We start from the raw sequence: 25,647 nt of genomic DNA, 5'->3' as shown, positions 1-25,647 counted from the left end.
CTAGGGAAGCAGTCGCTGGAAAGGGAGTTTCTGGTGTGCTAGTAAAATTCAGTGTCTTGATATGGATGTCAGCCATATCTGTGCACATAAATTGTGTACTTTTCTGGCATATGTTACACTCTAACAAAGTTTAAAAAAAAAGTATGTTTTAAAAAAAAGTATGTTTTTTTAAAAAGATTGTTACAGGGATGGCAGAAGACTTCTCAAAAATTTGACTTAGTCTAACTTTAGGGTGTGGAACAAGTAACTTTTAATCGTGGTGACTTCTTTATAGTCTACACCGAGATGAGACCTGGCCACTATGGGGGAAAACCTTCAAGTAGGTCTGCAGCACTCAGATGTAATGAAATGCCAGACTACCAAAAATGAGGATTTTAATATTTAAAATGGCACTATGGTAATTACACATTTTTATCTTTATTAAGAAAGTAATAGGACTAATGATTCATTTCCAAGTTTTTAATGTAATAAGATCTTTCCTCTTTCTTTCAAGATCTTATTTTTAAGTAATCTCTCTACACCCAATGTGGGGCTCAGCTTGAACTCAAAACCCTGAGATCAAGAGTTGCATGCCCTACTGACTGAGCCAACCAGGCGCCCCACCTTTTCTTGTCCAGAATCAATAATAATTTATAACCAAATCCACTCATGGGAACAGTTACACAATATGCTACATACAAATAAATGTGTAATCTTTATTTATAATCTTTAACTTGTATCTGTAGTTTCTCTTCTAATCTCTTTGAAATAAATTCCATCTGAAAGAAGTGGTTATTGTTTACTGTACAAATTTGAAATGTAATAAATTTGTATAATTATAAATGTAGAAAAGCTAGTAAATAGGGAAAGAAAAAGAAAAAAATACCTATTATTGTGCTACACTTCTGTTAGCATTTTCATGGATTTTCTTGTAAACTTTTTCACACATACACAATGTCCAAATACACACAAAAAGTAGGGCCCACTCCAAATTCAACAGTTATGGATATAGGGCCAGTCTGGTTTCATCTATAGTACTCATATTCTACCTTTGTGGGATTATTTTAAAGAAAACACCAACCATCATGTCATTTCATTTATAAATACTGCAGTATGTATTTCTAAAGAAAAGAAACCAAAATGAAAAAAAAAAACATGGAAATTCTTACTTTTAAAATCATTAATATGCATTCCTTAAAAAATTCCTTAAAAACAATTTCCCCTGTTCTCCTCTCTATTCCCTTACTACTTATTTAAAAAAAATTTTTTTTAATGTTTATTTATTTTTGAGAAAGAGAGACAGAGTGCAAGTGGGATAGGTCCAGGGAGACAGGAAGACACAGAACGTGAAGCAGGCTCCAGGCTCTGAGCTATCAGCACAGAGCCCGATGATCTGACCTGAGCCGAAGTTGGAGACTTAACCTACTGAACCACCCAGGTGCCCTTCTATTCCCTTGCTACTTATATGGGGACGAGATTGGGTCACTTACCCTGCAGAATTTCTCGTATTCTACATTTTGCCAATTGAATTCCTGTGGGATTCCTTAGCATGCTCTTCTGTTTGCTTTGTTTCCTATAAACTCGTAGTTACACACTGACGCTTGCTACATTCAGATTTGATTTTTTGTTAAAAATAGCTTGCAATTGTTGTTGGGTACTTCCTACTGCAGCAAATCAGGAGGCATATCATATCTGCCTACCTCTTCTTTGGGGGATGTTGTAATCATAAAATAACCAAGTATTCAGAAATTATCTTAAAATCTTTCAAAACGTATTCCATACCAATTCATGGATATTGATGGAACTACTACAAAAAATTACACTTTACTATAACCATGATTCTCAGAAACTCTTTATTACATTGAGAATGAGTATATGAAGGTATTTAATGTGTAAGCTTCTCCCCAAGACAGTTCATTTGTCCTGCTTCCCTGCCCCTGTAAATTTACAATCCTAGAATCTAGCATATCCACTGGAATCTAACATCTGTTTACTCAAGGTCCTCTTCCTAGCTAGAATCCAGCTTAGAACACATATCAGTTTAATGGAAGTCTATACATACTACTTACTCATTGTAAGCCTGGGCAATCTGTCTCAGTTTTCCATTTTTAACATAGTAATAAGAGTACCCATTCCAAGGGGTTATGGGGATTATGTGCATGTAAAGCCCTTAATAACTGCTCCAAAAAATATTCATGATGGTTATTATTATTATTTCATATACTGTATTATTTCATAGTGGGTAAATGCATAAACTACCAGCATTATTTAGGATGAATGGGGGGCTTTTATACCTCCCTTATGATGGCTGAAATTCCAATTTTAGATTTTTGAGTAATATAATCTAAATTTGATTCCAAGTTCCAGAAACTACAATTATGTGACCACGTAGATAGTGAGGCAGAATAGAAGGTACAGAAGCCATAGAATTAAAAAGTCCTTGATTGAGGTGTTGATTCTTCCCTTATTAGTTATGTCACCTATGCAAGTCATTTAGCTTCCATGAGCCTCAGTTTATCTGTGCATTGAAGATAATAAAAATGAAAATAAATGGAGATAATAATTATATTTACTTTGCACATGCTTTTCTTAAAGATCAAACCAGGTAACATATGCGAGAAACAATTACAAATATATTTTGCTGCCATTATCGGATGAGTCACAAAATACCTGGTTCCTTGAATTGCTAGGCTGAGTAAGAGAAGCACCTGCTGAACTGATAAAACCTAAGAATATTTCTCTTCCATTTGGAGACGAGGCCTAATGTAAATTCCCCAAGAGAGGTGCCTGCAGTGGACGTTTACGGAAGTCCACACCATACCCCTTTTGCCCACTCAATTTCAAGGAGCTATGTTAAGTTCCATGCCTGCTAGTGTCTCACAGCAAGCAAGCTAAGGCAGTTTGGAAGTATGGGTGAATTAAGGACACTGGGGCAACTTCAACCAATGCGTGATAGACACCCCAGTCTCCCAGACTTTGGTAGAAAATTCTGACGCATTCTGCTCATTTTCTCAGTCCCCAGTGGAATTAAACCCCAGCTGACGACAGTGGGAACCAGCTCGGTAGTGAAACCTTTACAGGCTTTTCTCCTTCTGTCTCATTCTTCACTCAGACTCTCTCACTTCTGCTTCTAGAAATGATCCCAAAAGAAGATGGTGACACATTGAAAAATTTCAAGTATAACTGATTGTTGTAACAATCTTTGCCACTAATCAGGCTTAAGTAAAAAGAAGTAAAAGCAAGGTGAGAACACAGAGGCACTAGGTGCTTAAAACATGTACGGTTGGATGAGGCTTACGGAAAGAAGATACAATATCAAGAATTTAATAGAATATAACAGGAACACTGCCTTACATGTTTGCCTTGTGTTAATCCTAGTTTTATCTACTTAAATGGCCAACCAGGTGAGGAGAAGATGTTCTCAGAATCAAAGCTTTCATCTTTGGAGGCATTAATGTTATACCTCTTGTATCTTTTATACCTCATGACTTGGATTTGAACCAATGACCTCAATCAACTGCAAAAGAATCAGAAGAATCCTTTGGGATTCTGCTAGCACAAATGTAATTCAATTTTAAATCTAATCAACATCCACCCAGTGTCAACCATATGCCCAATATGATGTTAGGCATCATTTGTAGTCTTGAGCTACAAGTATGAACAACTTTATAAAGGCAGAAGTAACATAGTTTGTATTCTGTGTAGTAAGACATGTCTTAGAAGAACATATTGAGGGTTTGTAATGATCAATGAATAACTCTGAAGACAAAGAAAAAGAAACTGGGAAAGTGATTATATGGAATAATAACCAGAAAAATGGGATAATCAACATCATTAACGTCTACTAAAACATTAAAAAAATTTTTTTTTAAATGTTTATTATTTACTTTTGAGAGAGAGAGACAGAGCATGAGTGGGGTAGGGGCAGAGACAGAGGGAGACACAGAATCTGAAGCAGGCTCCAGGCTCTGAGCTGTTAATACAGATCCCAACACAGGGCTCGAACTCACAGACCATGAGATTGTGACCTGAGCTGAAGTCAGAAGATTACCCAACTGAGCTACCCAGGCGCCCCTCTACTAAAACATTTTTAACAAACTTCCATCAGAGTTGGGAGTTAACCTTCAGATAAAGCAAATTGTAAGCCTACTGATCAAATTTAAGTTACTAAACCCATTTGGTAAGGGAAAAAAAAAAAAAAAACAATTCAACTGAACACTGTACATCCTCAGAATTTTCTAAAACAGATACCAAATCATGAAATAGTTTCCAACTACATTTTGATTCAATTCAGGTTGCCACAGAGATACCGAGTTTTTCATTAGCTTGGCATTGACAGCTTAGCCCCATTTTCCCTTTCTTTAAATTTTCTTTTTTTTTTTTTTAACGTTTATTTATTTTTGAGCCAGAGAGAGACACAGAATGAACGGGGGAGGGGCAGAGAGAGAGGGAGACACAGAATCGGAAGCAGGCTCTAGGCTCTGAGCCATCAGCCCAGAGCCCGACACGGGGCTCGAACTCGCAGACCGCGAGATCGTGACCTGAGCTGAAGTCGGACGCTCAACCGACAGAGCCACCCAGGCGCCCCCCATTTTCCCTTTCTAATGGTATATTCCTGATCCTCTATTCCAGTCAGTTACTTCTTTTTCTTTAAAAAAAAAAATTTTTTTTTAATGTTTATTTATTATTGAGACACAGAAAGACACAGAGCATGAGCAGGGGAGGAGTAGAGAGAGGGGGAGACACAGAATCCAAAGCAGGCTCCAGGCTCTGAGCTTTCAGCACAGAGGCCGACTCGGGGCTCAAACTCACAAACTGTGAGATCATGACCTGAGCCAAAGTCGGACACTTAACCGACTGAGCCACCCAAGCACCCCCAGTTACTTCTGTTTCTTGTAGAAGAACATGTCTCCTACTTTCTTATCTCTGTGTTGTGGTTCAAGGCATTTTATCCAGCATAGACCACTCTTTACTGCCCTTTCCTATCCAAATCCCACCCACCACTGGTTAACTAAGTGACTATTTCCTTGTAGACAACATTTCAGGTGCAACTATTTCCTTTGTGACCATATTATAAAAATCTATGTAGATTTAAGTTTTCAGGGATTATGTTTAGAAGACCTGGGATTGAGTTCTAGGCATAGCATTGATTAGCTCTGTAACACTGGGTAAGTCATCTGGTTCAATCATCAAAATGTTAACGCGCATCCTACAGTGCTGGATGCTAGGACTACAAAGATGCATGAGATAGTGTTTTGATATCAAGGAGTTCACAACTGAAAGGATATTAAATTCTTTTTTATTTCTTATCAGAGAGTGTGTGCAAGAGGGGAGGGGCAGAGAGAATGATAAGAAGAGAGAGAATCCCAACCAGGCTCCTGAGCTGTCAGCATGGAGTCTGATGTGGGGGTCAATACCACAAACCGTGGGATCATGACCTGAGCCAAAATGAAGATTCAGACGCTTAACCGACTAAACCACCAAGGTGCCCTCAAAGGGTCTATGAACATTATAGTATAACAGAATCAAATGAAATAATGGAAATAACAGTACTTAACAAATAGGAATAGGATATTAAATATAAGGTATTTAAGAATCACAAAAAGTATGTTTTGATTTATTTATGATCAAGGTATATTCCTTTAAAAACTGCTCATGTTTGGAATATTAATTTAGTGTTTAGAACTGAAGCCATGTTGAGATTCTGGTATCTTGTTAGCTTAGACCTCTCCTAGTTTAGCTATAACTGTCTATGGATGACCTTCATTTTTTTTTTTTTTAAATGCTTATTTTATTTTTGAGAGAGAGAGAGCATGAGTGTGGGAGGGAGGATACAGAGAGAGAGAGAGAGGGACAGAGGTTCCAAAGCAGGCTCTGTGCTGATAGCAGAGAGCCCGATGTGGGGCTTGAACTCACCAACCATGAAATCATGACTTAAGCTGAAGTTGGACACTTAATAGACTGAGCCATCCAGCTGCCACTGTCTGTGGACCTTCTTATGTATTTAATATGAAATTTATTGTCAAATTGGTTTCCATACAACACCCAGTGCTCATCCTAACAGCTGCTCTCCTCAATGCCCATCACCCCCCTTCCCCTCCCCCCTTCCATCAACCCTCAGTTTATTCTCAGTTTTTAAGAGTCTCTTATGGTTTGCCTTCCTCCCTTCCCCCCCCTTCCCCTCCCCCATAATTTCTGTTATGTTCCCCTCCCCCCTAACTTCTGTTAAGTTTCTCAGGATCCTCTGTGGACCTTCTTAGAAGGTAGCTCCTCCTTACCTGAATATACCCTTATAGACAAGGGTATATTAGCAGTTTTCTATAACTGGTGGCTTTTGCTAGGATTTTTCTTTCAACAGGCCGCTTGGGTAGGAGTTCTTACTAGGTTTAGAGATAACCACCACAAGATCTAAAGCAGATGGTTTAAACTCAAAATAGTCAATTTATAAACTCTAAGAATTTTAGATTTGGTAATCCCAAGAGACTTTAAAAAAAAATTTTTTTTAATGTTTACTTATTATTGAGAGACAGAGAGACACAGAGTGTGAGCAGGGGAGGGGTGGAGAGACAGGGAGACACAGAATCCGAAGCAGGCTCCAGGCTCTGAGCTGTCAGCACAGAGCATGATGCGGAGCTTGACTTCACAAACTGCGAGATCATGACCTGAGCTGAAGTCGGTCGTGAAGAGACTATAAAGTAACATGACTATGGGTTAAAAGGTTCTAGTTATATTTCCTACTCAAACCCTCTATCAAAGCTGAGATCACACCGCAGCTATGAGATGATAATGTCAGTGGCTGCTTAAAAGCATTTCACAGGTGCCTTTTATTGAAATGGTTGGTTAAATGAATCCAATTACCACCTTCCCCAAATTATTCTAACTCCCTAAAATCTATGAAATACTTTTCTCCTTCTTTTATTTAAAGATTTTATTTTTAATTAATCTCTACACCCAACTTGGGGCTAAAACTCACAACTCTAAGATCAAGAGTCACATGCTCTGCTGACTGAGCCAGCCAGGTGCCCCGAAATACTTATTTTCTTAATGTAATAAATATTAACATATTTAAAAAAAAATTTTTTTTTTAACGTTTATTTATTTTTGAGATAGGGAGAGACAGAGCATGAACGGGGGAGGGTCAGAGAGACAGGGAGACACAGAATCTGAAACAGGCTCCAGGTTCTGAGCAGTCAGCACAGAGCCCGACGCGGGGCTCAAACTCCCGGACCGCGAGATTGTGACCTGAGCCGAAGTCGGACGCTTAACCGACTGAGCCACCCAGGCGCCCCAATATTAACATATTTAAGGATTTTCATTTGAATAATTCATAAACAGGAGTATTTGTCTCCCCTGTAAAACAACTATTTCACAAGGAACAGGATGTTTACTATAAGAGAAATAATTATATTTATTTTGCATCAGAAAATAAATCACCCTTTATTTTTATTAATAACAAATTATTTTTTGTTATAGTAAAGAACAATCCTAAAGTCAGTCCAATTATATAGAAACATAAATAGGAAAAAAGAAAAAAAAAGAACCACATAATATTTCAGTGACTCTTACTAGAAAAAATCTGTTACTTACGGCAGTGGCTCGAGAGAGTTCTCTACACGTACTAAGCAGTCCATTTTGTAAATCGTCCCTCTGTAACACCACGGTCTGAATGGCTGCTGGGTTATCTGCATTCATTTCTATCTCTTGGCTGGCTGATAGCAAAGCTTGCTCAAGCGTGTACTATTATAATAAAAATAATTATACTTAATGTTCTGCATCATCGAATTAATTCTTTTTACTTTAGTTATCAGTGTCCTGATAATGAGCATATAAAGTAACATCAATCGTAGATAATAAACGTAATTGTCCTACTTTCTCCTTGTGGAGTTGCTGAAGTTTCTCTTCCAGGGCATGTACCACTTTATCTTGTTCACATAACCGGCTTAGCTTGGCCTAGGTTATAAGGGAAAATCTGTTGTTAGCAAATTTTCCTTTTTCGTGTAATTGGAGGTAAGTGTAATAAGAAAACACATTTAAAATAGCCATAGAATACCTAATTAGGCCAATCTTTATTTCAATCAGTAAAATAAAAATTAAAATAGCTTTTAAAGACACATTACTTAACAAACATGCACATAAAGTGAAAAAGCATTTCAACCATACTATTTAACCTACACAATTCAAAATATTCGTAGTGAACAAGCAGTCTCATATAACTTTAATGGATTTCAATGTAGTTTTTTCCCTACAAACTGCTAGATAGGTTAAGCGACATATGCAGTCCTTTATTAAAATATCAACTGGATTCTGTTTTTGTATTTTAAAAATTATGCTCTTATGTTCAGAAAAGAATATAAACAAAAGATTGCTTTTAACTGCAATAATACAAATAAAACCTTGCTAAATGGAGAAAAAAAATCACTTTCAATAGTTTAAATGTTTTGAATTCTTGGTATTACCCCAATTTTTATTTATTTATTTAAAAAAATTTTTTTAACGTTTATTTATTTTTGAGACAGAGAGAGACACAGCATGAACAGGGGAGGGGCAGAGAGAGAGGGAGACACAGAATTGGAAGCAGGCTCTAGGCTCTGAGCCATCAGCCCAGAGCCTGACGCGGGGCTCGAACTCACGGACCGCGAGATCGTGACCTGAGCTGAAGTCGGACGCTTAACCGACTGAGCCACCCAGGCGCCCCTACCCCAATTTTTAAATTATGAAAATATATAATGACAAGTGAGAAATCGGAGATTTCACTTTCTTTGCCATGTACCTGTTAAAGTAACTACCTTATGTTTATTAGACAACAAAACTCAAGCTATACCAAATGGCATATACTGAAATGAGAAGGTATAACTCAACGGAATAAAACCAGGGGAAATGAGGGAAGAATGAGATAAAGAAGAATGGGGCACCTGGGTGGCTCCGTCGGGTTAAGCGTCTGACTTCAGCTTAGGTCATGATCTCACGGTTTGTGAGTTCGAGCCCCACATTGGGTTCTGTGCTGACAGCTTGGAGCCTGGAGCCTGCTTCAGATTCTGATTCCTTCTCTCTGCCCCTCCCCCACTTGCACTCTGTCTCCATCTCTCTCAAAAATAAATAAAAACTCAAAAAAAATTTTTTTTAAATAAAGAAGAATGCATGGCAGGTCAGTCAATCTAACTAATTAATTGTATTGATTGTATTTTAGATAAAATTAAAAAAGACTAAATTTTAAAAAGGAAGGAGTTCCAAAATTTCTAGAGACTGATACTTTCTCTAGAAGACAGAAAACTTTACTTTGTTTCCAGTTCTCCATACTTTTTTTTAAATCAGCAATAGTCCTTTTTACTTTAAAAAATTGTTTTTATTTTAGAGAGAGCATGTGCACATGCGCAGGAGCAGGGGAGGGACAGAGGGAGGGAGAGAGAATCCCAAGGAGGCTCCACACTCAGTGCAGAGCCTGACCCGGGCCTGATTCCATGACCCCAGGACCATACCTGAGCCCAAATCAAGAGGTGCTCAACCAACTGAGCCAACCAGGTGCCCCTAGTCTTTTACTTTCATTGAAGTGATTTTTTCCTATATTCAACTGTTAATTATGGGGAGGGGGGATAGTTACAGAATAGGGGAGTGATGATATAACTTAACCTAAGCATAAAATAAAAGAAAATGCTAATTTATTTGGTGTCATTTTGGAGGGCAAGAGAGGAAGAGGAAGTTCTTTGTCATGCATACTTCCAATGTTTTGGCAGAGAATATAACAGAGTACTGACAATATATATGTAGCATACTAACACTTACATCAATATCCACTTCTTCAGGTCTGTATTTGTATAATGTGCCTCTACATTCATCTTGTGACAGCTATAGGGAAAAATGTCAGGTAGAAGTTTAAAAATAGTATTTAAAAAATATATTTAGCCTATAGTTAACATTTTAGATTTATATAATAAGAAAATGGGATTTTAATGATTCTTATACTTTAAGAAGTTTAATTCAAACACAGATCATTACAAAAGTAGAAAAATATTTAACAGTGATACAATATGTACGATACATGAAAATGATGTTAACTTAAGCTTGTCAAACAAAATAATAAGTTGGTCAAACAAATTATACAGCACCTTACATCTTCCATTTGTAAGACACACGTCATTTTAATGGAAAATTGACAAATACAATCATGGCAACTATACTGAATCAAATATTTGAACCAGGCATATTTCAGCAGCCAGAACCATCCTTCACGGTATACACATAATCACACAACTGTGTATGTGTATACTCAAATGCCAACACATCTTAGTACAACTTTAGTAACAAAACCTGTAACATACTGCATACATATACATAATATATAAACACACATACACAATATAGACTTATCTTGTTCTTCTGTCTTAAGAACTAAAAGATAATGGGGGAAAAGGATGGGTTTAATTGAAAAGAGGAAACTCATTCAAAACCTCATAGAACTGAAAGCCTATGTTATAAACTATGAATAGTCAAATTGCATAAAAAGTTTGTATGTGTTGATTGACACCATTTGTTTTATTACACTATAAGAAATAATTGCTCAGTGCATTTAAACATCCTTTCTTCAAACTCTTTCCCAGTATCTTTCAGTCAAAGGAATCTTCATTTTTGCTTGTGTTTATCAAGATTTCAAAAGTCATCCCGGTCAGTTATACCACAGCCTCTGTAAGCAATGTTTCACTTTCTCCCTGGTCTTCTGACTTTATATCGACGGCTAGACAGTAACAAAAACATAGTTGGAAAAACTTACTTTGGGCTCACTGCATATTCACTAACTGGCACACTTCTTCTCAAAGTGGGGATGGGAGTAATGTTTCCCCACTACATTCCAGATTGGAAAATTAAACTTCATCTAATGCATCATAATGCATCTAATTCATCACAAATGCATAAAAATGTATAAGTTTTAACTATCTATGTCCACTTGGTAAAAACCTGCTTGCCAGTTACATCTTTAGAAGGAAGCATAATTTAAAAGCAGATAACTTTGAATGGATCTAGAAATGTAGGTTATCAGGAGGTTAAAAATGTAAGCATTACAAACATACAATAATAAATCCTGGATTTATGTGTTTCATTTCAAGACATAACTTTCACGTCCTCATGCAAATGAATCTGTGACTATTTAAGGGTATGCAGTGATTATTAAACAAAACTTTCATAGAAATGAGTTATCACATGAAAAATGAATTTAATGAGAAAAGTCAGAATACTTGTGCAGTATTTTCAAATAAAGAGTATTAAATTGTAAGAAGTATCAATTTTTATTCTAAATTAAAGCACCTAGATCCAAGAAAATAATTTTACTTTTATCTGAAAAAAAAAAAAAAGTAATGAAAAGGAAGTTTTAAAATGCTTAGATCCATGATAAAAAAATGTAAGACAATGCCAAAATTAAATTTCCCACTTATAAGAAATTATAGAGATGTAAAGCCTTTAGCTACTAAATGTTCAAATATACTTTACTTAATATTTAAAGTTAAATGCAGAGCAGCTTTACCAAACCATGGAATGTAAAGTTTGAATGTAACTAATGCATAGTGCTACATCTAGATTAAAATATGAACATCGTATCCTAATTGCCAGGGTCAACAGAAAAAAAGACTAATATTTTAAAATGGAAATGTAGCAGTCTATAATAAAAATTTAGGGTGTTGGTATACTATTTTTATTTATGGAATCTTACTGCATATTCATTTTCTTTTTCTTTTTTTTTTTAAATCAATTTTCTTAATGTTTATTTATTACTGAGAAAGAGAGAGAGACAGAGCATCAGCAGGGGAGGGGGAGACGCAGAATCCGAAGCAGGCTCCAGGCTCTGAGCTGTCAGCACACAGCCCTACACAGGGCTCGAACTCACGAACTGTGAGATCATGACCTGAGCCGAAGTTGGTCACTCAACCAACTGAGCCACCCAGGCACCCCTGCATATTCATTTTGACATCAGTTGGCAAAGTAAAAAATGTGTACTGTGTTGCTAGAATTTAAGAGTGATATATCCTTATAACCATATGAATATATTACATAAGTTAGATTTACTTTATCATTATGTTTAGTACCACTGAAAAATTTACTAAAACCTTTTAGCAAGTTATTCAATAAAGATATTCATTATTAGACACTAATAAAATCTTAAAATAATCAGCCTTCCACTATACATTGCTTTTACCTATTAGAAGAAAAGAATAAAAAAACATGATTATTCTTTAAAAAAATTAACCTTTAAGCATGGCCTATTTTCCATTACTGATAATAATAACTGAGGCTTTTCTTAAGAAAAGATGGATATAGTTTATTAAAAGTATTTCCACTTGGAATTGAAGAAGTTTGCTATTTGGTCCTCACTATGAAAATCTTACTAATAAGAAAAAAAGTAATTTTGTTAATATTCTCATTACTTAAGATCTCCATAAAATCATATTTCACTTTTTATCATTTTTCAAATGCATCTTTAGCAAAAGGAAAAAAGTTCTGGGTTTGAATACCTTTTTGAAGTACCTGAGCAATACTAGAAAAGCACATGAAAAGGGGCAACGGAGAATGTATAAGGGTTAGCAGTGCTCAAGCTTCAACCTGAGAAGTGTATTATACAGACTTTACTGACATCTAGACATATGAAGATATATGCTTTACTTAGAAAGTCAGAACTTTGTCAAAATATCTAATGACCTTTTAAAAAACTGGCTTGGCATTAAGTTAAAACAAAATTACTTTTGTTTATCAAAATTCAACTTTCTACAGTATTCCTTTTAAGAATGTGACTATACATATACTTTAAAGTTAATGAATATATATAAACCCCAAAAAGGTTTTTTGGGGAAATATTTGATAGAATTAGACATTTTGTGAGGGCTCAAAAATAGTCACAGGACGGTAGGCATTTGCTAATATTAGTATGTGCCTTTCAAAACAATTATTTATCAGGTGATTAATCTCACAGATATTATTTTATAAAAACTCTAGTACAAAAATTAATTGGGAAAGGCAGTAGAATGACTAATAAATGAGAAGATTTTTCAATACCAAGTGTGCTCATTTAGCATTTTTTTTTTTTTTGGATTCAGTTTTAGATCCTTTTTATATCACCAATTCAAAGAAAATTAACTGAATAGGTAATTTTTCGGGTGTCTTCTTTCTTCCAAGAAAATGCAAACTTAAAAGTTCTCCTGAGAGAAAATCTAAATGGCTATGATTTAGAATAAGAGGTCACAAAACATCACATTTTAAGTTGTATTTCAGGAAACTATTAACACAGCATTGTAATGCAATGTCAGAGAGGCATATTGTTAGATTGTATAATAGAAACTTTCATAAAGATATCCTTTGGATATTAACACGGTAAGGGAAATCTGGAGGAAAAAAATAAGATCGAATTTCAATTTATGTAAATTAATAAGCAAATTTAAGAAATGTGTCTGAAAGTCGTTTTTGTTTTTTAATGCTTATTTTGAGAGAGAGAGAGAGAGAGAGAGAGAGAGAAAACGAGTTGGGTAGGAGCAGAGACAGAGAGGGAGAGAGGGAATCCCAATCAGGCTCTGTGCTGTCTGTAGAGCCAGAAGGGCTTGATCTCATGAACCATGAGATCATGACCCGGGCCGAAATCAAGAGCCAGATGCTGAACTGACTGAGCCACCCAGATGCCCCTGAAGGTCACTTTCATCTACCAGCAGTGCCCTGTAACAATTAAATACTTCATTAGTGGCTGACTTTTAAAAAAGAATTCTCTAAAGACACCCTCAATTTGACAGGACTGGCAGTCAACACTGATTACCTGGTAATCAGTTGCCTATCTCATGCCCAGGAATGGCTGCTGATGGTAGACATTCAGATCTTCCAGTTTTGTACAAATTTAGTTTTTTCTTTCAAGTATTCATATTTAATGAGGAAATATATATACAAATCGATTGTTCTGGTCAGTGATGCTAGTATATAAGACCACTCTAACATATCTCCACACTTTTGAAAAACTCCGATTAGAATGTTTAGTGCAACTGAGTAATTTCAATCAGCGATGACTTCTGCATCACCAACCCTGATTACTGATCATTATAAAAAAGAAAAACCCAACCCAACAAAACTGAAAATCCAGGCTATCACTCTTACTGAGAATATGCAAAATGGGAAAATAAAACCCATTAAAACATAATACCTTTGACTTTTACCAATATAAAAATGATAAAGTGCAGCTTCAGAAAAAGGTATTAATTCCAGAACAAAGGCTAAGGTTCTCAGCAGTGGCATTTTGGAATGAAGTGTCAAGTTTCTTTAATCTGGTTACTTTAAAAATGAAAGATTTTCTTTTTTTAACTTTTATTTTTTTAAGTTTATTTATTCATTTCTAGAGAGACAGAGTGAGTGGAGGAGGGGGAGAGGGAGAATCCCAAGCAGGCTCTGTACTGTCAGCGCAGAGCCCGATGCAGGGGTTGAACTCATGAAACCTGAGATCATGACCCGAACCAAAACCAAGAGTTGGACACTTAACCGACTGAGCCACCCAGGCGCCCCAGAAAGATTTTATTTTCTTTTGAAAAGTAAAGCTGTTTAACTTTAAATATTTAATCCTTTGTTTCTTTATTGATAGAATTAATAAAAACTGGGCCCAGAAACAGGGCTCACCCTTCTATCAACTGTTTCAATCTCCCAGCTACAAGGCCCATGATACTGATCCCTAGGTGACTAAAGCAAACCAGAAGACTTTAAAGCCAGTGAGCTCAAGGTGCTTCTTTTCACTAGGTGCTTTTACACATGTTAATCAAAATACATTCATTTTTCATGTTTGTTAATTTTCTTCTTCGGTATGAATTTTAAAGTACTATAACAGGTCATAGGCCACAGTAATTTGAAGGTGTTGAAGTGGAAGAAGCTGATGTTGCAAAACACACAGCTAAGAACATTTAGACCATGAAATACAAAAAAACAAAAAAACAAAACAAAAAAAAAAACTGGATAGGAATGTATAAAATGACTTCTTTTGCAGATCTGCAGATTACCAAGGTCCTAAATTAAAGCCAGCCAGCTACATGGCACATATTTTGAGTTAGGGAAAAGAATGAGGTAAGATGATGCATATGATGGCATAAGAATGGTAAGAATACAGGGAGAAGATATCCCCAGTATGTTAAGAAGTGGCTATCATTAGGTCTTACTATACCACAGTACAGAAACTAGATTTAAACAACTCCCATACAAATATAATCTATTCCTGAAACAGTGGGTGGGGGTGGGGTAGGGTGGGTTGCGGGCCGCCCCTAAAAGGAAAAAAAAAAGTTTTTTAAAGTTTTCCCTAGAAATCAGTGATAATGCTTTTAGAGTAAATTGAAATTAACGGCAATCCAGTACCAAATTTGCAAATGTACTGCAGACCTCCAAGTACGTACGTATCAATCAAATACTCTGCACAACAACTTCAGGAAAATGGCACACTTAATATTCAACAGCAAAATGTTCAGCAAAGCCATGCTAAGAATACTGCAGCATCTTAAAAAGCATGGATGAATTGCGTTTTTCCAAATAGACATAAACAAAAAAAATGAAATAAGAAAACACTAATGTTATGAGTAACTCTGAGGATAAACCAAAACTGTCACTGAGGGATTTTGCAGATGATAAAGCAGTATCATTCACTGTCCAAGACCTTACTTGCTGGTACAGTTGCGGTCTTAGCGCCGAGTTCTCAATCATTGTGTGAACCATGGTGATAATAGGTTCATTTTCTTTCATCTATTTCAAATCAGGAGGAGCATACAGCAAACATCAGTTTACAGCATAGCTAGATTTGAAAGACGACACTGTAAATATAGCCTCTACTTTAATATCTTCCTAATAGTGCAGTTGCTTACATTTTACCCCAAGGTTGTACAGATTTAACTTACATAAACCATTTCAAGCAAGTATTAAATGATGTTAAAATACTTCCAAAGTTATATTAAAGCTTATTAATTGCAATGTTGCTACAACTAGGTTTTACTTTATGAATATAATAGTCAATGAATATTTTTACATGTACTAGAAAAGATAAAGCAGCACGTCTTATTCAAAGAATAAAGCGCAAGGACCTACTTAAAAGGAGAAATGGCATAATTTGACTGTTTAGTAAAAAAGCTTAAAACAATATTCAGTTCTTTGTAAAGTTAATCAGAAAAATATTAGTCCTCTGCAAATATTAAAATCTTATAATAATCAGTATATCTTACTGAAATAATTACATATTTCATTAATGTTAATTTTGATAGGTATCTGTAATACACCGTTTTGGATTTTCTCCCAGTATAACACCACGTGTAAAATTATTTCAAGGACATGCAAACTGAAATTTATTTAGCAAAGATCAATGTTATCTCCCTAGTTCCTAAAAAGGCTGAAACCATATTTCACATTTCCAGCTATGTTGTACTTAATTACTGCCTCCAGAAAAATACTTGTTTTAGTAGGCTCTGGACTCAACAGCTAAAGCATTCAAAAGAGAATCATCATGACATATAGGGAGTAAAAGGCCAATGAAGATTATACTGTTTATAAGCAGACAAGTCTGTTTATAATTGCAATTTGCAACATATAGTTTACATAGTTTTCTTCTGCATAGTATAGAAAATAAGCATTTTTATCATGGTTCACAAATGCTACTTTAGTGGCTTATTTAAATCTACAATAAAGGTTTACTAACCTTAAGATTAATAAATGCATCATGTAAGTAAAAAATAAGTCTTGAAAACTGTGTATCTAGACAATTTTATTTTCAGCCTAGTTACCAATGTTTCATGTCAATAAAATCTGTTTTGTCAAATAACAAACTGGCAACTGGCTTAACTTTTTTTTTCTAAAGTTTTATTCAAGCTAAATAATTTCTTTTTAAATGTTAACATCTGTATTATCAGTTAGACTCAAACTTCTTTTTCTCTCCTGCAATGCTATCCCAGAAGGATGTGCTGATATGTAGTTCAGAACACATTTTTTACGTTGTTGGAAAGTAACTTATAAACAACTACAGATATTTTTTTTTCTTTAGGAGAAAAAATACTTTTATTATAGAAATTTAAGACCTCTTTATGTTTTCAAGTGCCCTCTATATTTTACAGGAATGCTAATTATTTTATCTTAATCGAATGGTGATCTTGGAATAAATTGTTACTGCTTTTTGTTTTGGCTTACATTTGACTGTAAGGATACACATTTCATACAGCACAAGTAAGCTTAAGTCTCTATCTACTTCTAATTTTAATTTTCAAAGCAATCTCATCATTACTATTTTTCAATAACATGCCCTGGAAATTAGTCAAAAGAATACTGGATTCAGATTTTCTTGTGTGTGGTGGGTGGAGGTCAGGAGCATGAATGTTTTAAGAAATAATGGAGATCAGATAGCATCCAAATGTAAATGATACTCAAAGTCAAACTGAAATTGCCCATTGAGTCTTGGAAATCTGCCACCACAAATGGGCCTCTGTGTCAAATGACTAGGTCAACATGGTTCACACCTCTAAGCAGAGCTTCAATAGAGTCAGATTAAGGACAATGTTCATACTCTAAGCTTGGCAAATTTATCTGAAGGGACAATATGGTTTTTGTAGAAGGATAATCAAGTCTGATTTTATTTAGTGTACTACTTTGAGATGGTAAATATGCATGTATATACAGGGATGCCATATATGTGATTTAAAAATGTCTGTTTAACTTACATGTCATAGCTTATTAAATATTGAGTCACTGAGAAGGGCTCTTTGCAAGAAGAAACTAGCTTAGGAACAGAAAAACTAAAAGTAAAAAGAATACTTAAAATATACAGACTGCAGAGTGTTTCAGAGATCATTTCTGAAACTATTTCTCATTATGAAAAATTTCAAATATACGTACCAAATCCTAAAATATTAAAATTAGAAGTCATCTCTAGAAATCGACAGTTTAGTACAACAAAGGAATAAAAATGTTAGCAGCAATTATTTTGTTTTTTAATTTCAGAGAGACAGAGAAAGAATCTCAAGCAGGCTGTAGGCTCAGCACAGAGTCTGATGCAAGGCTTGATCCCATGACCCTGAGATCATGACCTGAGTTGAAATCAAGAATTGGACACTCAACCCAATGAACTACCCAGGAGCCCCAGCTGCAATTATTTTGAATTGTGGGACTGTGGATTATTATCTTTTTCTTTCTCTACACTTTTTTTTTAATGTTTGTTTATTTTATTTAAGGGGGTGGGAGGGGCTGAGAGAGAATCCCAGCAGACTCTCCATTGTCAGTGCAGAGCCTGACGTGAGGCTGGATCCCACAAACTGTGAGATCATGACCTGAACGGAAATCAAGAGTTGGACACTTAACTAAGGCCTCCAAAGCACCCCTTTCTTTTCTCTATACTTCTCTGCATTTGCCAAGTTTCCTCCAGAGTAGATACTGCTTTTCTTTCTTTTTTTTTTCTTTTTAATTTTTTTAATGTTTATTTATTTTTGAGAGAGACAGAGAGACAGAGTGTGAGCCAGGGAGGGAAAGAGTGAGAGGGAGACACAGAACCTGAGGCAGAGCTCGAACTCATGAACTGTGAGATCATGACCTGAGCCAAAGTGGGACGCTTAAGCGACTGAGCCACCCAGGTGCCCCAGATACTGCTTTTCTAATTTAAAAAGATAATAAAGAGTCAAGGATAAAAATATATAAACATGAAATAAACAAAATTAATGGGACAACCATATCCTCTGGCAAACACCCTTTGGTAATGCAAGGAAGCTAAGAAAAATTTTAGCACCATGTGTTCGTATCATGTTCAAGGCTGAGAGTTAAGGTGGAAGAATCCTACTGGAGTCATCTAGTATAATGAGGACCTGATCTAGAAAACTATTCTTATAAACCTTTAGTCTATCTTAGGAATCTGTATCCATGTCAGAAATTTATTAGGAAATATGTTAATTAAAAAAGGTAAGCTACCCAATATATTTATAAATACATGTAACTACCTTGTAATACCGCCCCCCCCCCCCGCCATTTTTATTACATCTTCAGAAATCAAAATTCAAGTTTAGACCAGGGGTTCTGAACCCACACTCAAACTACCCGCAGAGCCTGAAAAGAATATAGACACCCTGATTCCCAGATAATTCTAATGGGCAACTTCAGAATCTTTGATGTAGACAATATCATTAAAACAAAAAGGTGACAGAGATGGGATAAGACAATCTATGGAAAGGCAGAAGAAGCAGGATCATTTCAGAATTTCCTAGGGCACCACACCTACCTGACCAAGAGCTGTTAGGATGGCTGAGTAATGGGCTGTTAAGAATGAGCCTCAAAGGTGAGTGGTCCTGTATGTGGTGGCTCTACCTTTGCATGTGGTGTGCAACAGGTGAAGACAAGTGAACACAATAATCATGATCCAATATAGTGAGAGCTTGGTCCCTATGAAACAATTTCAGCAAGTTGACTGAACTTTTCACTCTTTCCAGATTTATTGAATTGGAAATACTAGACCTGCTTTATCTCCAAATGTTCCTAGAAATAGGCTAGTGGTTCCCCTCACTGAAACACCTCTGAAATACTGTATATTTAAATACTTAGAAACTGCCTTGTTTCCATAACTTACACTGAAATAGCACATTCTATCTGGCTTTGGTCATGTAAACTTTGTAACAGTTTTTCAATTAAAGTAGTAAATTATGGCCTAAAAAATACATAATGCTCCATGAGCAAGTTGGAATTTCATTCTCAAGTTCTTAAAAAAAAAAAAAAAAAAATCCACCAATTCTCTTTTGGTTCGAATACAAGGATTCTAGACAGTATTATGATAGTGGTGTTAACAGCTGATGTATTTTGTTTTAAGGAAGCAGAGCAAGAAAAAGACTAGTACATGGAACATGTTTATTCACTTGAAAATGAGTTAAATAAATGCTTTGCTTCTAAATACTTTAATTCCTTGTTTGAAGTAACAGGTAATGTAAGTTTATGTTTCATTTAACTGACAAATCATAAAGCTATTAATAATAAGACATTATTTTATAATAATAAAAATTAGAATGCTTGATTCAGGCATTATACTATTTTCCTAACTTCAGCAATAAATAAGTAAACGTGGAAACATCTTGCAAATAAATTTAGGTAATGTCAATGTATTTCTGTTTAGAACAAAACCACCTATTTTTACTTGACATTTTAAAGTCTAAATGTTTAGAAAAACTATCTAGAAGGTCTGGTACTTAATTCTAGCCTCCTTCTCAGTTTTGAAGTATGCTGGGCTAATATAAACAAACAGTATTCTTTGATGTTACTCTCAGAAATAACTTAAAAACCCATCACCAAAAAACTTTTCAACACAATTCTATGTATCTGTGTCATACTTACTAGGCTCTTGAGCAGAACTTCCCAACTGACACCTGTGGGTTGGAAATGGATTACAGGTGTGGGGAGATAGGGACCACCTCAGTCCTCCCTGGGCCTAACCTGCTGATGACAGTGTGTCATTTAGTTCCTGCCAAGGCGCTGCACAAATATCATCACTTTCTACATGTGCCATATATGAAAAAAGATAAAAAGCACTAAGATAGTGTTTTTATTTCAGAAAAACTAGACTTTACTTCTTTCTTTGGTGTTTACTGTCATTATTTATCTCAGTAGTTCTCAAACCTGACTGAAAAAGAAAATGGCCTATGGACATTTAAAAACATATGGAGGGCTGGGCTCTGGCAATTCTGACTGGGGACTAGGGGAAAGAGGGCCCTGAGTATTGTACTTTCTTTCTGTCTTTTCTAAAGATCCACTGGTAGTTCTGATAGGAGATCAGGCTTGAGAACTATCTTGGCACTAATTCAAGTAATTGGAGGACTAATTCAACTGTCCCCAGTAAGGAATTTTTCAAGGTCCTGATGAGATGGTATTAAATGTTAATCAAGATCTCTGCACAAATACCAAAAGACGAAAAATTTCAAACTATCTAAATACAAGGATTGCATCTACATTAAGATAATTATCTTTTCTTCGTATGAGATATAGCATTAAGATACTAACCTCCCTTAAAAAATCCAATAAATCTCACAATTAGTAATATTGGTGGACTCAAGCATAATCATGGGGGACCTGGGGTGTCAGGAGTCCAATTTCCAATTGTGTTGTTCTATTTGTCTAGCAACTCCTAACTATCTGTTTCAAAGTCTCTGTATAGAAATTAGATAAGCTACTAATGTAGAAGGACTAGGATATTCTAAATCATGAGATAAATGCTCCTGAATAATATTGGAGGTAAGCGGCAGGAAAGAGAAAGATTAGTAGTGAGCAGAGCCAACCAAGACAGTCATTGATATAATTTAGCCTTGGAAAAGATTAATTCTTGAATCCTCCTGCAATATTAAGTAGTGGCTTAATTGGTCTTTAAAAATTTTATATAATAAATCATCCAGAATAGTGTTGTCCAGCAGACCTTTCTGTGATGATGAAAATGTTCTATACTGGTGTAGTCTAATACTGTAGACATGTGCCTATTCAGCTCTTTAAATGTGGCTAGTATGAGGAAAAGAATTTTACTTTTATAAAAATGTAACTAACTTAAAATTTAGTCACATATGGCTTAGTAGCTATCACAGTAGACAGTAAGTTTAGAAATTCTAGACAAGTAAATATAGTATAATTTTTTTCCCTGATCTAGGTCTTATTCCCAGAAGGAGAAAACATTTGCTCAAGCTCTGTCTTGTAATTGAGTTTGAGTCTAAATGCTGTGCTAACAGCTTCCTCCTTTTTTGGAGCAAGCAGTCTGGATGATTCTTATCTACCCCACAGAGCTTTTGTCCTGATAACCAATGAGAAGACCCATTTCTGTGCTGTCATTTTCCATTTAAATGGAAAATGGACTTTTCCCGAGTTCTTAATGACTTCTTAGGAAAAGAATTTTTAAGTTGAGAATCTGTCTTAACAATAGCAAAACCCCTGATGGCCTAATCACTGAAGAATTCATTTCTCAAGAATGTCCTCCTCTGTCTAGATCAATAAACTCTTTAGAAGTGTGGAAAGACTAAAATGCTAAAGAATTTGACATGCCTAGGGTGAAGCTTTGAGGAATGCAGGGGTCTTTATAAACAGGTCATTGAGATAATGACAAAGTAAATGCCCTTCACTCTCATTCTAGGAACATCTGGAAGTCCAAGAACCTGAGATTGAAGGGTATGACTACCTATTGAAACTATTCATTGTTTAACGGGGAGCAGAGAAATCTGAAGTGACTTTTTAAATAGAGGAATGTAAATAAGTCTCTGTATAACTGATCGGGCAAAATACTGAGGTCTATTACTGTGAAAATTTTAAAGCAATCTGAATAAACCGTCCATGCTATCTACGTCTTCTAAAAGTAAAATTTGGGGAAAATATTACTATTATTATATTTCAGAAGAATCAATGGTACTTTGAAAGATGCAGCTAGACGATATAATATTTTCTCTTTTTCTTGAAGGGAGGAAGATTTTAAAAAAAAAGGAATAACAAATTGGGACACTAACATAGGAGTCAAACATATCTGATGTTCCCTTAAAAGAAAAAGCAGACACATTTCTAAACTGGATGATGCAGTAAGTATTGGCTTCAGGATTACTGATAAGGTCCATTTATTGAGAAACATTATAAAAATACCCTGAACCCAGCAGAACAGAAGAAGGGTAATCTCTACACTCACAACCTTACTTAAAACTGCTACATTTTTAGGGCCCCCATTTTGAGATACATATACCTGTAGTATATTTTGAAGAAGACTTTAAAGGTCTCAGCTAATGTCTTTCCAAATAATTTATTTATGTAATTTACTCACAGTGAGTTTCTACTCTTTTTACCTAGGGTCTTTTAAGTTTTTGTTTAATTAAAATCCTTTTACTACAGGATAAACTTTACAAACCTGACTTTACTTTAGTGGCTTAAACTATTTTCCTTGTTTAGCTATTCTTAACCACTGTTCCTTTGGCTTCACGGAATATATTACTATCTGATGCTAGCATCTTTATTCCTGGCATTCACAGGCAACCAGAAATATTAAAAGAACTCAAAATCAATTTTGTGAAAATGCTTTATTGTGGATATAATGTTTGATATGGTTATATTTTTCTCTTCTTTGCATGTATTTTAATACCATCTTAAAGGAACAAACATTCCAAAAGTGAAAATCTGATACCTCTGTTAGTAAAAAAAGGTATTTGTTTTGGCTGTGGGTAAATCTACTACAAAATATATTTGAGCTTTAAATCAAAGTTAAAATATCTTCTGGATATAAGGATCTAGGTTTTATTAATAGCAATTGTATATTCTGAGTTACAATTAGCACTGAGTAGCAGATTTCCTATCATTATTTTAAAGATTTATCAGCTTATGTTTTAACTACATAATCATACTCTTAGGCCAATCTTAAAAATGTTTTTGGCATTTATGCTCAACTTTACTTCCTTCCTGGGCTTTGAAAATAATTAAAGAATCTACTTTGTAAGCACTAACTTCCTGCCTTACACTGAGCTCCATCAATCTCTGCTGAATGAATGTTCTGAAAAAATGAATAAAAATAAGATAGAAGCCAAAACTACAGACACTGGGCTACAAAAATATTTGCTTTTATAAATACAAAAGCGAACTGTATAAATATTATGCATTTTAGGAGTGGTGGGGAAATTGTCTTCATGTTCTTATCTAGGAAAATATAAGAACAACTCCATTAATGTTCAAGGAAGTCAAATAGATTTAAAAAAAAAAAAAGGGAAGAAAATTCATTAATACAATGTATTCATCCTAGCTTTGTGATTTGGGGCAAGTCATTAAACCTGGCTTCTGGGGACAAAGGTAACTGGCCCACATGCTACAGAGGCTTACATAGAAGAAGTCAAGTGGGATATTGTATGTGCCAGTGCTTTGGAAACTGTGAAGTGTTACTTAAGCTGTTAGGATGAACAGGTACTGGACAGGTGCACAGTGTAGAGAATGGGATTGCTTTTAAAGTAGTATTTGAGAAACAGTGAGTTGCTAGCTGAAAAAAAGGGATGATAGGGTAGGAAGAATTTCAAGGTTGGGGAGGTGGTAGAGAGGGGGCTTGGATGATAAACCAAAAGGAGATCTTATTTTGTAGCAAAAAATTTGTGAAATTTCTGGAGTTAGCTGAGAGACATAACGTGGCAGGTGCTTTTATTATTGCCAAGATTTTGTGATTAAATGGTAATAAGGAGCTTAGTATATATAGGGTGTTATGATGGCCTCTATAATCCTGACTAAACACCATGAATATATCATGTATTCAGTTAAACAATCTACAGAATCTCATGATTTTCCTGTTTTCAGTAAAATTGTTCTCAAAATACTTTAAATTCAAGTTTCAAGGTATTTTAAACTTTAATATTCGGTGGTATTGGGCGGATGAGATATTAGGAGAACATAATATAACTCCAGGAAGCTGACTTAATTTTTCCATTTTTGTAGATCTGTATTCTTTCCACCCTTAGAGTGGTGGAACAAGAGAACTGTCATACCTTCGCTCCTTCTAGGTAGGCTGCTACTTATTTTTCTTTTCATCCACCAGGCAATCAGACTGCCATAGGCTGGTTATCAGGCTCTCCCAGCCATAGCTGGAGGTGGAGACTGGGTCTCATTTTTTTCTTTTCTCTTGAGGGCTTAAACCAGTTCTAGGTCTAAGCAAACAGCTAAAGTAAAGGTCCCGATACTTCCCAAAGTCCAACGAGCTCTTTCCCAAGGATGATGTGCTCAATAAATGTTACATCATTCACGTTAAAGGTGAGCAGTATTTTGAACTAATTTTGCTTTTTAGCTTTTTAGCTTTTTGATCCGACTACTGAGGTATAAAACAACAATTCTAAATTTGGACATGTTGGGCGGGTAATGAACTGAAGGCAGAATGTCCAAGTGCAGATTTCCATAAGCAACTAGAAACACATAACTGGAACTGCAGAGAGAGGTGTTTTAGATACCTTTGTGCCTTTTTCCACACCCTACTGGCCCAACTTTTGTTTCAACTCTTGCTGAGCCAACCAATTCGTGTATTGGGACCCACTGGGTGCTAATGTATGTATAACCTCAATGTGTTGGAGAGTTAGTCTCAAGAGGCAACCCTTGGTCAAAGGAGGATGGGAGCCAGTACAAATGCTTTCTTTTGTTGGTCAGTTGGGCAATTCTGCAGTGTTTCTTTCATCAACAAGTAGTAGTCAGATGAGGCCCCACTTGCCTATGGCAGTTGCTAATATATTCTCTCCTTCCTTGCTCACTCTCTTTACTGCTGTGCCTTGGTATCACTTCCCAAAGTAAACTTCCTGAGAACAAGCCCACATCAAGGACACACCACAGGCTCTGCTTCCTGAGAGAAATCCAGGGGCTAGAGATGAAGAATAAGAGACAACTAGTAAAATGTGTGGATAAATGCTCGGTTGAAAGAACAGTAAAACCCAGAGAACTTCCCCTATTAAGGCTGAGATGAGTGAAAACAGTTAGCAAAAAGGGATAGATTAATTACTAGTAACAAATAGGAAAGTCATGATAATAATATGTAGGCAGTGATAGGCCAAGAGATCAGAGAGTTAACACATACAAAATAAGTCCTTCCAAATTTTCAATTCTAATCTACCCACTATTTATTTTAGCCTTCTTAGAGTTCTGCCATTATGATGTCATACACTGCTTCAGAACTTTCTGGGTATCATCCCCCTCTCCCCA

General features: G+C 35.6%; 1 protein-coding gene across 7 annotated transcripts in view; it reads right to left on the bottom strand.

Annotated features, from left to right (window-relative positions):
- Nucleotides 1–25,647, bottom strand: part of PLEKHA5 (pleckstrin homology domain containing A5) — a 237,608-nt gene that overhangs the window by 30,861 nt on the left and 181,100 nt on the right. For 6 of the 7 annotated variants that reach the window (XR_006219809.1, XM_042991853.1, XM_042991848.1 and 3 more), the window contains 3 exons: nt 9,760–9,822; nt 7,849–7,929; nt 7,567–7,716 (listed from right to left, as the gene is read on the bottom strand). Coding sequence is in view for 6 of the 7 variants with exons in the window: in XM_042991853.1 (XP_042847787.1) it covers nt 7,567–7,716; nt 7,849–7,929; nt 9,760–9,822 (294 nt within the window). In the remaining variant the exon portion in view is untranslated. Of the gene's footprint in view, nt 1–7,566; nt 7,717–7,848; nt 7,930–9,759; nt 9,823–15,633; nt 15,715–25,647 lie in introns of all 7 variants that reach the window. The other variant, XM_042991854.1, reaches the window with a different exon arrangement.

Source organism: Panthera tigris, chromosome B4 (assembly GCF_018350195.1).
Source record: "Panthera tigris isolate Pti1 chromosome B4, P.tigris_Pti1_mat1.1, whole genome shotgun sequence".
Classification (NCBI taxonomy): domain Eukaryota; kingdom Metazoa; phylum Chordata; class Mammalia; order Carnivora; family Felidae; genus Panthera; species Panthera tigris.
The sequence above is the reverse complement of the archived record's forward strand: the minus strand, read 5'-3'. Positions and strand labels throughout refer to the sequence as shown.